The sequence below is a fragment of the Panthera pardus genome, unplaced genomic scaffold (assembly GCF_024362965.1).
Source record: "Panthera pardus isolate Hobbes unplaced genomic scaffold, ASM2436296v1 HiC_scaffold_15, whole genome shotgun sequence".
NCBI lineage: Eukaryota > Metazoa > Chordata > Mammalia > Carnivora > Felidae > Panthera > Panthera pardus.
In genome coordinates, this window is record NW_026526710.1 from 2,110,540 (window position 1) to 2,126,019 (window position 15,480).

Genomic DNA, 15,480 nt, shown 5'->3' on the forward strand with positions numbered 1-15,480 from the left:
CTCATTTTTGAGGGTAGAATCAGGGAGAATTGTGCACTTTCATGATATAGCCCTTGGTGTCCTTGTTATAACCAGAATGTAAGACTGGCTAAATCATTTTTTTGGACCCTTTGTGATACTTGGTTTTTCTTGTTCTGTGAATCTGGAATTCCAGACTCCTCTATTAATTGTAGAGGCATTAAAAGGAACATTGTGGCGTTAAAACCATCGAGACACTTGTCTAGGCCTCCTGACTGTGGCATGTGACGTGGCAGAGGTAACTCTGTACAAGATGACCACACAAGTCCCAGGAAGCCACTGTGGGGCCAGGAGCACGCCTTGGGTCGTGGACAGCCCGAGCGAGCTCCCTGTGCTTGGGAGCCCCTGTGCTAGGGGCTCTGCACCTAGAGCCCCAGTCACCTGCCAGAGCCCGTAGTTGGTCACGTCTCCGTCGTTCTAGTGATGCGTCTGGCTCTCCTGTCGGGGCCAGGCCCTAAGCTGGCTGCATCCCCCATGGGCAGGTGATGGGGCTGAATGTATGAGTGCTTTTCAGCCTCCCTGCCGGGCTTTTTCCTCTTCAGATCAGAGTTCAGATGGATAACCAAATATTTTCCCACCCACAAAATACTTTAATTCAAATGTTTTTTGTAATGGGGACTCAGTACATTTAGTTCTAATGCTGACAAATACATCCGAAACTACTAATCTATGGGGAAGGACAGGGGTTTTAGTTTTTATTGCAAAGAATAATTCTTGCTGATGTCATGCCTTTGCAATTTATTTCTCGTGTTTGTTAAGAGGGGTCATACTTGAATAGCAAGTTCAATGATGAATACTGAGAATTATATACAAAGTGGAAGCAAACCTTTGTTGTAATTCATGCAGCAATTGAGTTTGACACTTTGGCCAGGTGTACGGAAAACGTCTGACTAAATGTAAGAGGGAGGTTTGCCGTTTATAATAGACGTGGTCATTTGCCGTCTCCTCACCTGGTAATCCCCCCCCGTTTTTTGTACCTGACTAATTTCACCTATCTATTCGGTGCACGTTTGCATGAATATGTCTATCCAGTCCTGCCACTGGAAAATGAAATAATTTCATCAAGTTTTTTTTTCTTGGTCTTTAAGTTGGATACACTTAAAGAAAACAACCTGAAAAATGTGGAAGAGCTGAACAAATCGAAAGAGCTTCTGACTGTAGAGAATCAAAAAATGGAAGAATTCAGGAAAGAAATGTAAGTTCGTGTCCTTTGAGAGAAACTGTGGGACTTTAATGTCACAAAAGTGAAAACGATACTAATGATTTAAAAAATAACTTGACAAACACTTGATTGAAGTAAAAAGTAATCACCACCCTCTCTGTCCCCCGAATGCTTTAGCATACCTGGGAGCCCCTATAACCGCTTAGCTTTGAGGAAGCGAAGTCAAGATAGTAGCTGAGTTAAAGAAGCAAAACGAAAAGTGTGCTTGCTGCCTGAGAAGTTAGGACCCTTTATAAATAAATCTCTCAAGATCCTTTCTATAGGGAGATAAAAAGCATGTCACTTTCGAGATTGTTAATCTTGATTTTAAGAGTAATTGAACCTCTGGCATGGAAGTCAGGTGAAAGGATTCTGGAAGAATCTTTTCTTTTTCATATTGTATTCATTTTTGAGAGAGAGAGAGAGAGAATGAGAATGAGTATGAGCAGGGGAAGGGCAGAAGCAGGTTCCAGGTTCTGAGCTGTCAGCACAGAGCCCGATGCGGGCTCCCAACTCACGAACAGTGAGATTGACCTGAGTCAAAGTCCCGACACTTGACTGACTGAGCCACCCAGGCGCCCCTGGAAGAATCTTTCTAATCCAGGTTTATCCATCAGTCTGCCACCTAGACTGCCACCTGTCTGCCACCTGGCCAGACAGGCTGGCCATGTTTCCTTTGTCAACAACACCTCCAAATCCTTGCCTTTCAGGTCTGTTTTCAGGTCTGTTAATTGTTGGTGTTTATGTGGCTTTTTCAATGATCGTTTCGGTGTAGATTCCATGTTGCTCTTCGGTTCTGAGAACTACACTCTGTATCAACTGTGTGAACCTGGAAATGTAAGGGCAGTTAATCCAGTGAATATTGGAGTGTGTCTTCTGTGCTAGGAAGGATAAGAAGATGGATTTATATGGTCCCTGCCCTTTAAGGGTTTGTATTATTTATCCCCCCCCTTCTGATCGAACAAAGAGATTAGCTTCAAACAGAAACAAAAGCATCAGTTCCAAGTCTCCATCCTCAGTACGATTTGTTGATCAAGCTTGGGACTAAACTGGTCCATGGTCGGGTTCTTCTGAGAGTTGGTAAAATCCTCCAGAAGGAATCTCATGTGAGCAACTTAGGCAGTGCATGATTAATGCCTTCCTCAGTCTTAGTTTTTTGTGTGTTCTTTTAAAGTTTTTGTTTATATTCCAGTTAGTAAACATACAGTGTAAGATTAGTTTCAGGTGTACAATATAGTGATTCAGAACTTCCATACTCAGTCTTAGTTTTAATGATACTTCTCTAGACAGTGATTCAGCAGTTCCCCAAAATTCTGTTCACCTGCACAGATTGATCAGTCGACAGTTGTGATTGTGGCCATCAGGATGGGCTTGAGCTTCTTGGCCTTCTCAAGCCAAATCACACAGATAAAGGTCCCTGTGATGGGAAACAAAATCATCGTCAGTTCCAAGAGGGTGGCTGCAGATCTGGTTTGGGACATTCCCCTGTGACACACGTCTTTATGCTGCCCTGGCGCTTTGGGAGCACTGTTGACTTTAGTTCATTTGTGTCACAAGGGCAGCTGGTGAGGGAGGATCTGAGCAGCAGGAGAAGATTCCCTAACCAACCTCCCACTGCCATAATCCCACCTCTGAGCTCTCTGGGCTGTACTAGGTAATGGAGGGGCAGGGCCGGTGTGGACCGAGCCAAGACAGCTCTTGGGATTTCGATAAAACTTCGCTTTCCTGCAGGCCTACTTGGAGTCTCTCGTGATGGTCATTGCATTGGTCTAGTATTGAAGTGTTCACCATCCTAAGTCTGTGTCATGGCACCCACCTCCAGTTAGTATGGGGTGGTTTTATCTCCGTTAAGAGATCATTTTTTGCCCTTCTTCAAATGATTCCATGGAATAATAAAATCTTAGCCTCCTAACTCTGGACACGAAGGGTCATGAGCAAAAGACTGAGGCTTCTGCTGCTGCTCCTCTAACCATGGCCTGTCCTCTTCCCTAGAACCATTTTTCCCAGATCTCTGATCCCTGAGGGTGTGGTTGGGGTGAGGTGAGGAGGAACCAGGACCACCCAGCAGACAGCCTGGGCTGCTTTTGATTCTCCGCCTTTTTATCTGGCCTACCAGGACTGAGGGGATTGCATCTTTTGTCAGTAACCTGGCACACGGTGGCTGGGGTTCTTAGCAGGAGGAAGGACCAGTAGGACACAGCAGTGACAGGCATCAGAAGCTGGTAGAGGGAGTAGGAGGAGTAGGTTGAAAGAGCCCCTGCCCCCGGTGACTCATTGTTCCCTGCTGTAGACGTGGCCACATTTCAAGGACCACTAAAATAAATGTACTAGGTAATGGGAATGGTGCTTCTCAAAAAAAAAAAAAAAAAAAAAAAAAAAGCAGTTATTTTACTGTTCCTCAGCGCTCAAAGCTAGAGAATGAGCAGCTGATTATTTCCCAGCATGTATCTGTGTATCTGGGGTGCTTTGTGTTCTTTAGAACTTTCCTGGTATTTCCCCGCACCTTAGATAGGACTTTGATTCCTGGAGGAAAATGGACACCAATGTAGGCACTGGAGTTCTCATTAGAACTACCTCCTGTGGAATATTGCCCCTGGCTCTGGAAACCCAGCACTTGTAGCTAAATACTCCTTTTCCTCTGTGCCATTTACTAGACTGGTTTTAGGAAAACTCTTGGTTAGCCAGCTCCTATTTTCAGGTGGAGAGAGAGAATAAAATGGTTTCTCAGAGTGTAATTTTGGATGTTATGGAAAATGATATAAGCGGCTTAATTTTTGTCTTTACTCACCTGGCACAGTAATAAATCTAGAATATAGAATATACTTAGCATGGCAGTTAATTGATTGATAACAGACTTGTAAATAGAATGTTTGCAATGCAGTCAATGTTAACAATATGTATCTTGCCTCTCAGATTAAAACTGGGATAGTCTTCTGTCGTGTAGAAAAAAAAGCAGCTTAAAAAAATTGTTCGAAATACTTGGAGGTATTTTTGGACTTATTCCCTGGAGTACTTCCGGAAGTTGGGCTATTAGAGCCTCCTTTCTGTACCCACTGTGCTCTAAAGAAAAACGGGAAGGTGTTTCTATGTTGGAATTAGAGCGGAGGTCTGTCTGCCAGTTTTAACTCTGGTTCTCTTGCTTCTACAACTTCCTGGCTTTATGATTTGGAGAAAATCTCTCACTTCCCTGAGCTTCAGTTTTCTCATCTTTAAAATATAAATAATAACATTAGCTTCCTTGGCTTTTGAGGATTAAATGAGAAAATAAATATTTGTGAAAACATTTTTATAGATCTTAACACATTGAATGTTGCTTTCACAGATCACTGCTTTAAGACATTTTGAAATTTCTTTGATTCCTTGTTTTAATTTTCTTTACTGTGGGCTCTTAATAGCAACCAAGGATTCCAAAAGCCATTACAAGATGCACATCTTTAAGACACAGAGTAGGATTACATACTTCTCATTGACAGGCCATCAAGATGCTGAGACCAAACAGCCCCTGAGGAAGGCAGTGACCTCCTAGGAATAAAAGATTTGACCTCAGATGATTTCATCCTAAGTAAAAACTTCAGATTTGTCAGGAATTGATGGACTTTTGCCAGAAGATGAACTTGAGCTGTAGTTTGTGTGTGTGTGTGTGTGTGTGTGTTGATCCACAATTAGAATCAACCCTCTTAGCTTTTGTATGACCTGAGGCTAAAATTCCTTCTCCATTTTTTCCTCACTTGCTAAATAGACATCTCAGTGAAACACCTCATTTAATTTAATGTGCTAGGAAAATTTTTGTGTAGGTTTATTCCCCTAAATCTTACCCCAATATGCATATTATAGGTGGATGGAGAACTAAAACTCAAAAAACTGGAGATGCCAGGCATTGCCACACATTAGACAATTGAAGTTAAAAATAGATGTGTTCCTCTATCAGCAGATGGATTCATACCCAGATGACTTGGTTCAGGATTCAGCCACGTATGACAGCTCCCTAAATGGAGTTTAGCCAGCACAGACTTAAAATTCACAGTGGCATCAAAACCCTCTATGACAGAAAACTAAAATCCAGTGATCAAATAAAAGATTTCTAATACCCACATATAAAGGATAATAATTTGATTTGTGTATTTTGGATAATTTTAATATTGGGAAGATGTTTAATATCCTTACCTCGTTCACATTTCATATGCTGATATTCATGATAGAGGTTAACAGGCTATATTTTTATTTGATTCTTTTAATTACAAATTAGCATTGTGGAAAGAATACAATCAAAGTGAACCACCTGTTATGTAATTGGAAAACCGCATTTCCTTTGGGCATTTCACCTCGAGTTGTCCTAAAAATATACTCAGATTCACGACAGCATTTGACTCTGACAGATACCGGCATACCGGCAAATGGGACCATTAGATTTTTATTTCTGCCAGAAAAAAACACATTACCGATTTGTGCAGTCAGTACAGAGTGCCTTGGCAGCAAAGTAAATCACTTTATCAACATACTGGGTTTGAGCATAATTTTCTAACGGAAATAGCCCTAAAGACCAGAGGACTGACCATTTCATTTGTCATTTATTCTATGGTAGCATGGATTTTTGGATGGGGAGTGTTCAGAAGTGGGTAAGTGTGGGTGGAGAGAGGGTGGATAGCGTGTTTATTAGGTTTTAAAAAATAATGTAATAATTGTGGGTGGCAGTCCGCCTCCTGAGAGGTTAAAGCCATTTAGCCTCTCCTGCACGTAGATACCACTGCCTCCTGTTATTATAGATCCTATCAGGCACGTGACCCAGATATATTTTCCTCAGTGCTGTGAAGCCGGTCGTCTCCCACAGTTTCCTTGCCTGTCTTGTTTCTATGGTAACCCTGCACTCACTGTCCTTGCAGAGAAACCCTCAAGCAGGCAGCAGCTCAGAAGTCCCAGCAGCTTTCAGCATTGCAAGAAGAGAACGTGAAACTTGCTGAGGAGCTGGGGAGAAGCAGGGACGAAGTCACGGGTCATCAGAAGGTCAGTGGGCCTGGAGGGGGGTGCGGGGGGGCGTACCTTGCTCTCCGTGCTCCTGTCTGCTGCTGTTGGCAGGGCGCTTGGAGGCCCCTCAGAGAGGTGCTCGATGTGGTCGGGTCCTTCCAAATGGGATTTCAACTTGTCTGTGTGGTAGGTTTCCTTGCGTTTCAAGTGTGCTGCTGTAGGACTTAGGGGAGGAGTTGACAGATGCTTATGGAAAACAAAACAAAAAAAAAAGTAGCAACGCTGGGAACTTGAGCAACTAGAAAATAAGCCCTTTATTAGACAACCTCATTGCCTCATGGCAATGCGTTTCAATGGAAAGGAACAATATCTTCTCCCTACTATTGCCTGGATTTCAAAATTACTTTCCTCTTAAGGTTCTTTTTTTCTTTCATCAGAATTTGTTTGAAGGAAGCAAATTCTCAGAATATGGATTTGGTGTGGGGGTTGGCAGCTGTTCTTAAATAGAACTCTGCTTTTCTTTAAAAAAATTTTTTTTAAAGCATTTCCTAATGGAACTGTGTATGTGTGTGCACTTGTGTGCGTTGAGTGTGATTTGCGTTACACCCAGAATGAGCCGTAAGTCAACCATAACCCATTTGCTTCCGTACTTAAATGACAGAGATTTCTGATAAGTTTATTAAGCACTGAAACAAAACTGATTTGAAAGAATGACGTATCCTGCTTTTTATTCTTTAGTAGTTGAATCAAAGTGCTAAATGGTAGTCCTATCTGGCCTCAGCAGAAGCTTCAAATGATATTTTTAAGAGAATTTTACCATGTGGTCATCAATTCATGGTTTACACTTCAAGAGAATTTTTTCCCCCAGGAATACTTGGCAAAGATTCCTTCTCGCTTGGGATGGAGTCATCTGGGGTAATCGTATTGAGTACCCATTGACATGGCAGTTTGTGGCGAAAGCACTTTTTGGAGAGTTGATTTCAGACTTTAAAGTCTTTGTTGCAGCTTTCCACAGTTGTCTTACTTCACAAAAGGAATGCCACATCTCTCCGAACTCCAGGATGATGATGATGATGATGCTTTTGGTGATACTAGTTCACGTTTATTGGCTCTTACTATGCGACAAGCACAAATAAATGATAACTGGCGTCTCAGTCTTTACAGTAATTCTAGGCGATGGCACTGCCATTATTTCCGCTTGTCAAAGAGGAAACAGGGATATGAAGATAGTCATTTGCTCGTCCTCATTCAGCTTATAGTCAAGAAATGTTTGCCATCTTCTGATCTGGGTCCGGAAAAGGATCAAAGTGGATTGACTTAAATAGGGTCAGTGCCTCTCCTTTAGTCAGTATGTGAGAAACTGGAGTTCATGAAAAATAGAAGCCCTTTGACCAGATGCGGTCCTCTTTTTCCTGGCACAAACTAGAGCGTCTAAAACATTGGGCAGCTGCTCTGTCATCACTGTGTCTGTAAGTTCTTGCAAGAGCAGGGTCTCTGAGAGGTGCATCTCGTTTGACCTCATGGAACATCTCCGGTAGAGAGAGTGGATTCCATACATGGGAGGAGCACAGAGACATCCTCCTCGCGGCTCATGTTGTGCCCTTAACTGGACTGTTGACTGCGTTTCTTGCTTGTGTGTCCCTGTAGGGAAAACAGTGGGAGGAGGCATCTTGCTACCTTGGCCAGGGCTCTGCCGGGCTCCCTCACCCGTGTTCTTCTCTTCTGCATGTTGGCATTTGAATTGCCTTCCTTTTGAAAAGGTTTTGCCACTAGAAATTTGAAAGTCAGTGACTTTGAAGGGTGTTACAGAACAGCACGTGCAAGAAACAACTAAGAAAAGTGACTTTCCTTTAAAGGACAGATTGTTATGGGGCGCCTGGGTGGCTCAGTCGGTTAAGCGGCCGACTTCGGCTCAGGTCATGATCTCGCGGTCCGTGAGTTCAAGCCCCGCGTCGGGCTCTGTGCTGACAGCTCAGAGGCTGGAGCCTGTTTCAGATTCTGTGTCTCCCTCTCTCTGACCCTCCCCTGTTCATGCTCTGTCTCTCTCTGTCTCAAAAATAAATAAACGTTAAAAAAAAAAAATTTAAAGGACAGATTGTTAGGCCCTTCGTAGTTCTGTGCTTTACTCAGAAGAGAGAGGTAAGTGGGTATGAACTAAATAATAGGCTTCAATGGTAGAGCTCGTTGACCATGATAATGATTATCAAGGAAGATTATGGGTAATTCTTCCCTTGAAAAAAATAAAAGTATATATGTAGTGTCTATGTGTATTTATTTCAAAAGACTGGAGAGAACCACCCATTTAAAATGATTTAGAAACAACCTTAGTCTACAGAAGACTGATTAGTTCATCAGCTCTATTCTTACTGTATAATCTCCACGAATCTGGAGTACTGCTTACTTCTGTAAAATCACACGTTTCACATTATTACTTACTGTAGTCAAGCCAAACTATTGATCAGCTATGTTTAGAAATATACTCCAGAGCCACCTTGTTTGGCAGAAACCTTGGTTTTAGAACAAAAAAGGAATTCTTAGAATTTTAATTGTCATACTACAGAAACATTGAGTGTTTCATTCTAGGATTAAGACAGTGGAGGTGAAGTTGACAGGGGATGGGTAAACACTGACCTAGGACCTGGGTTCTTCCTGAGTCCTTTATTAAGTAGCATCGTAATTCACCAAACATGTACCAAGCTGATGGTCTTGCATGTTTCCCAGAATCATCACAACATGCCTCTGAGACAGGCAGGCTATTATTTTGTAGACCAGCTGACACTCAAAAGTGGACCAACTTGCTAAGGACACACAGCTAGGCGGTGGAGCTGAGACCTGTACTCCTGTCAGACTAATTTGGAGGCCTCTTTCCGTACTTCTATACGGAGAATAAAGCTTATTTCTACTTGATAATTGAGATTAAAAAAAAAGAAAGAAAAACTTGTGAGCTAGGATTGGTGTGGGTGGATGGGGTCAAACAATGCTATAGAAATGCCCTCTCGATGTGTTGGTATTTTTTTTTTTCCTGCCTCAAGAATTTATTTTGCTTAAAAGCCCAAGACACCCCAGAATCTGTTCTCCATCTTAGGCATCTCACTGGGATTATTTGCTAAGGATTTTTACTTCCTTGAGAAGCCCCCTTCACTATGGGGACTATTTGATTTCCTGTTTGTCAATTGGATGTGAGGTGATTTATCAAAATAAAAGAATCCCTGCCTCCCGTGGCAGTGGTATTGTAGAATATTCTTTTTATCAATTAAAAAGATGTAGAAAATTTGTGAAATTAAGAGGGTTAGTCATGAGCAGCACTGATTGGTCAAAGTTGGGCAGTGATGTCAGTTTCCACTCTTAGGTAGAAATTCTCATTGGACTGGATTGACAAGTGGGTATCGTGTGCCCCCGCGAAGAAGTATTTCAGTAATTGGAAGGACTCATCTATTTGTTGATAGTCCTCTGGAACAGAGCTGGCAAATCCAGAAACAGACCCACACGTGTGCATTCTTTTTTGTCCGCTCTCCCTACCAGACATTCTCCTTTCCAAAGGAAAATTGTGTAAGCCGCCTTTCCCAAGTGGGAGACTACTTTTGTGGGGGGAGGGGAGCAAAAACCAGGGTCAGCTGGGATTGTAAGAGGCGTGATTTATCTGGCATCAACAGTGACAGAAATCTTTAGAGACTGTCACAGAGTGCCTTGTCTTTGAAAAGAGTGTATTAGATTGAAACATATGCAATTGCTTTCATTTTGCAATTTCCTAGTGTTCACTCTAGTAGTTAACATAACCTACTTCTTGATAACTGACGATTATGAAGATTGTTGTAATTATATAACTGCCGTTGACTGCTTCCACCTTCGCTTTGACGCCTGAGGGCTGACTAGTTTCATGCTGCTTCAGGGGTGTGTGTGTGTGAGTGAGTGAAAGTACACGTAACATCTACTGTTGGAACCATCTTACAGTGTACAATTCAATGGTATTTGGGACATTCACAGTGCAGCGTGGCCATTACTTCTGTCCAGTTCCAGAACATTTTCATCACCCTGAAAGGAAACCCCATACTTGTGTAAGCGCTCGCTTCCCATTTCTTCCTGCCTCCCAGCCCCTGGCGACCACTCATCTATTTTCTGTCTCTATGGATTAGCTTGTTCTGGATGTTTCATACAAGAGGAATGATAAAACACATGACTGTTGGTGACTGGCTTCTCTCACTCAGTGTCGTGCCGTCGGGGCCCATCCGTGTTGTAGCAGGCGTGAGCGCTTGCTTGCCTCTTGGCTGAATGGAATTTTGTTGAATGCGTACCCCTCATGTTGTTTCTGCCTCTGCTTCAGGTGTTTCGGGTCGCCTTTCTCCATCCGAATGGTCGCCTGTCCCTGCTGATGTCTGTCTGCCTCCCTGCCTATGGCCACTGTGTCTTATTGCCACTTGGTATCTTTAGTGGGTGGGGAAATCCTTCTCGCTTCCTTAAAATCTCTTCTAAATCTTGCCACACTGGTCATACTTACAGTCCTGTCTTCTTTTCTTTACTTCCAGACTTTTAAAAAGAGTAATATTTTCTGCCTTCCATTTCACCCCCCATTTTCTTCGCAATCCCCTGCTGTCTGCTTTTCGCCACCGCCAGTGCACCACTGAAGTGACTCTCGCCTGAGTCATCACTTACCTAGTGACAGCACAAGTGCGTGGCTTCCTTTCCATCCTTTCTGAACATTTGGCATCTCCACCTACATTCTTGACTTTCCTCCTTTGACATCTTCCACCCTCTTGGCTCATGTTTGTCCTGCCACCCCTGGTCAGTTGCCATATGCAGGTCCGCATTTACATTTTTTCTGTCCCCATGTGGTAAACGTCTCCTCATTGTTAGGCCCATCCTCCAGCCTCAGGGGCGGCTGCTGTCCAGGACTCTGTCATGCTGAGAATGCCATGTTGTGTCTCCACACAGGCTGTGAGATGGTGGGAATCGCAGGGCATGCTGTATAGGTTCGAATGAACAAATGAGTGATTAAATGCATACCTCGCTTTTAGCGGGGCCTCAGGATGCAGAAACCTTGACTGCTTTTTTTTTTTTTTTTTTTTTTTTTTTTTTTTTTTTTTACATTATTTCATTTACTTCGAGTTTCATAGCTTTGTTATAGAGAGTTGTGGTTGCCGGAAACGTGATGAGTGGGGCATTTGCCCTGTGTGGCTAGAGGAAGCGCACAGCGCAAAATCAGGCAGGGTCTGGGAGATTCAAGATTAATGGAAACTAGGGGCGCCTGGGTGGCGCAGTCGGTTAAGCGTCCGACTTCAGCCAGGTCACGATCTCGCGGTCCGTGAGTTCGAGCCCCGCGTCAGGCTCTGGGCTGATGGCTCGGAGCCTGGAGCCTGTTTCCGATTCTGTGTCTCCCTCTCTCTCTGCCCCTCCCCCGTTCATGCTCTGTCTCTCTCTGTCCCCAAAATAAATAAAAAAAACATTGAAAAAAAAAAATTAAAAAAAAAAAAAAAGATTAATGGAAACTATACAGAGCATTATTTCCTTTCATAGAGAATACTAAAAATAATTACAGTGATGTGAGCTCTTCTATAGAAATAGTCACCTTAAGTAGTAACTTTTGAAATGTCTGATTTATCATTTCCAAACCTCACACGTATTCCCCCTTGTAAGGGCTGCAGATACACTGAGCTGTCACTATGGGAACAGTGCTGATTTCTCTCCCCACTCCCCTTCCCAGTTATTTGCAAAATGAGATTAGTTTGTTGATACAGGACAGGGATTAGATGCCTCAATAACTGTATTTTATCAACACTTCTGACAAAGGTTACAACAAATGCAGTCTCCAAAATTTGAGGTTACCATTGAGATTGATTTATGACTAATAGCCTGCAAATGTTAAATAGGCCTGAACTTGCAGACATGAATGTATAGAAAAGGAATGCATTCTTTTTCTTTTCTTTCTTTCTTTCTTTTCTTTTTTTTTTTTAACTCTCCTGCCCAATGTGGGGCTCTAACTCACAACCCAAGACCAAGAGTCACATGTTCTACCGACTGAGCCAGCCAGGTGCCCCAAGGCAACACCATTTTTAGCTTGTCCTGTTTTATTTTGGAAAACAGTGGTTATTAGCCATCGTAATTTTAATCTGGGCTCCGGATACTTCTGGGCAAGTAGGGCTGAGTGAAGCTGATCACAGAATCTTTCTCCTTCGATACCTAATGAAGTGAACACACTCTTCTGACTATTAAAAAATGTCTCCAGGAAGATCTCCCCAGCAAAGCCAATCGGCTTCATGCTTTCAGTAAACATTAAAATTTGGCAACCAAGAAAAGAAACAAGATGGTGGTTTGACTCTGTTGACGCTGTTCCCAGTGGTAAGAGAAAAGAAAATGTGTAGCAAAATCCTGAGAATTTTTATTCTGCTTCTCTCCATCCTTGTGCCCAGTCCAGTTTAGGGAAAATTAGATGGAAGAGGTGAATAGTCCGAACAGTCACAGAACAATCTTTGAGGCTAGAAGTTCTCTTTGACCATCTCAGAGTTTTACCAGAGGCGGGAAGAATTGCTGGGCGTCATTTTCCATAGTGAGTCTAGTCAACAGAGTGGCTTAAGTAAAAGGATATGGAGGAGGGGGTTCCTCTCAAATGGTAATAAGTCCACAGGAGGGGAGTCCAGGTGAGTCCTCTACTCAGGAATGTCCTCAGGGAACCCTGTTCTTCCTTTCTGCTCTTCTTTCTGCTACCCTTACTGCACATAGATGGTCACAGGGCATTGGTGAAACTTTGCTGGAGGAAGTAGGGGAAAGCCAAAGTGGGGAAGGGCAGAAAGGCCTTCTCTTTACGTGATTTTGTCTTTCAGCTTGGAGAGGAAAACTCCTATCCCTGTAATAGTGTCACATAATCACGTCCAGCCATAAATGAGGCTGCCTTCCCATCTTTGGGAAGGGAAGGCAACAGAGATGAGACTAGATGTTAAAAAGACAATTTTGTGTCTGCCTGAGACTGAAGCCTGAGGACACACTGCTGTGGGAATAGGATTACCTTTGTTCAGAGGGGGCACTAAAAGAAAAGTCCGTGAAAGAGACCTCCAGCCCAGATGCTGTATATCCCCTTCACTGTGCTCCCTCCCTCCTTGCCCTCCAGCTGTAGACATGTATAGGCTGCAGTGCCCAAACTTTTCCGTTGTAGCTTGGAGATGAAGATTAAAGGTCTCAGATAAAATAGGAAGGGTGTCAGGGAAAATTAATTTGCATCACATATGAGCAAACAGACGGTCTCAGTAGAGCTGCCCACAGTAAGATGAACACTTGAATGCCTATCGTACTGAAAGAAGAAAAAAGAAAAGAAAGGAACACAGGAATCCAAAGAGATGAGGAATTCAGGCCGCGAGAAAGCATTACCCAGAGTGGAGTATTGCTTTGGGTTCTATAAAAACGCCAGTGACTTAAATAAAGCGGGTGTTCAAAGAAGAAATGACACAAGTGGAACAGAGAACGTGACAAGTCGAGGAAACAAGTGAGGACCAAAACGGCACCGTGTCGGGACTGAAGTCAGAAACAGAGAAGAGCCTGATGAACGTTTCTAAACATCTGGAGGGAAGGCTTGAGATGGTTATAACAAAGAGGGAAACAGAGATACTAAAGAATAAGAGGAAAGGTGATAGCTTTGGAGGACAGAGATCATCTGAATGAATATAATGAACAACTCTGAAAACTCTGAAAGAGGGAATTCAACAGAATTCAGAAAGAAAGTGTTAGGAGGTAAAATAGGGAAATTTCCCCCACGTGAAGAACTGAGTCTACATATAAGAAGGACAGTAGGGGGGCGCCTGGGTGGCTCAGTTGGTTAAAGGACCGACTCTTGGTTTCAGCTCAGGTCATGATCTCACAGTTCGTGGGTTTGAGCCCTGTGTCGGGCTCTGTGCTGACAATGCACAGGTTGCTTGGGTTTCTATCTCCCTTTCTCTCTATAAACTTAAAGGGAAGGACATAGTAGGATGTAGGGAAACTCAATTAGAGAATCTTGGGTGAGGGGGGTGGTAGTGGTGGAGGAGGATATTGGTCCAAAGCAATTGACATAAAAAAATAACACTGGTTATTAATGAAATTTGAGAATATAGAGATAATTCTTGAGATGCCCAGGCAGGAAAGGCATATTCCTTATAAAAAGGTAAAAAAAAAAAAAAAAAAAAAAGACGGTGGCACCCAGGTGGCTCAGTTGCTTAAGCATTCGACTTCAGCTTAGGTCATGATCTCACAGTTTGTGGGTTTGAGCCCCTCATCTGGCTCTGTGCTGACAGCTCAGAGCCCGGAGCCTGCTTTGGATTCTGTGTGTTTCTCTCCCTCCCCTGCTTGTGCTGTCTCTTTCTCAAAAATAAATAAACATTTAAAAAAAATGAAATGGTCTCCTTTCCTGAAAACGGAGGTATTTTTAAAAAAAATACTAACAATAAAATGAAAAGGTAAAACAAAAAAACAAAAAACAACCTAACCCACAACCCAGTGCAGCCACATTGAATGCGAGAAAACTGTGCCACAGTGTTCCCAGAGTTCTGAGGGATAGAAAATAGGATCAGGAGCGTCCTATCCTGGCAGTTATTCACAGATGAAAGGACAGGTAGATGTTTTCAAAGAACATCTGAAAAAATATCATGAAAGAACTCAGAAGCTATGGCATCTATGAATCCTTCTGAAAAGTAGCTGCTTGCTGATAAAATCTGGCCATGAATCAGAATACAGGACTTATCTAAAGAGAAATTGTGGCAAAAGGACTAGTACTGGTGTGAGCACTAAATGCAAGTAAGTAGACAACTAAGCTAACAACTCAGGGAGCTACAGGTATAGAATAGAATTGTGTTTTAACTTTATTTGGAAATTATTTCAAACTTTGCAAAAAAATTTATAAAAATAGAACACAGAATACTCAAATTCTCTAAGGACTTGTTTTTACCTTAACCAAAGTGCAGTTACCAAATTCAGGAAGTTTTAACACTAGTATTCAATGTACAGGCCATTTTCCTGTTCAGGCAGTTGTCCCAGTAAATGACCTTTATAGTTTTTCCCCATCTCTGGTTCAGTATCCAGTCCAGGATCATGCATTTCTTTCTCCCTTCCCCTCCCTGCCCCTTCTTTTCTTTTTTAAAACTATATTTATTTTTAAAGCAAGAGAGAGCCCAGGTCGGGGAGGGGCAGAGAGCAGGAGAGAGAAAGAATCCCAAGCAGGCTCCACACCCAGCATGGAGCCCGACATGGGGCTTGAACTCACGAACAGAACTGTGAGATCCTGCATGACCTGAGCCGAAATCAAGAGTCAGACGTTTAACCGACTGAGCCACCCAGGTGCC

General features: G+C 42.8%; 1 protein-coding gene across 12 annotated transcripts in view; it reads left to right on the forward strand.

Moving 5' to 3' along the window:
- Nucleotides 1-15,480, forward strand: part of CLIP1 (CAP-Gly domain containing linker protein 1) — a 125,215-nt gene that overhangs the window by 91,777 nt on the left and 17,958 nt on the right. For all 12 annotated transcript variants that reach the window (XM_053901975.1, XM_053901968.1, XM_053901974.1 and 9 more), the window contains 2 exons: nucleotides 1,107-1,213; nucleotides 6,100-6,220. In XM_053901975.1, the coding sequence (XP_053757950.1) occupies nucleotides 1,107-1,213; nucleotides 6,100-6,220 (228 nt within the window). The remainder of the gene's footprint in view (nucleotides 1-1,106; nucleotides 1,214-6,099; nucleotides 6,221-15,480) is intronic.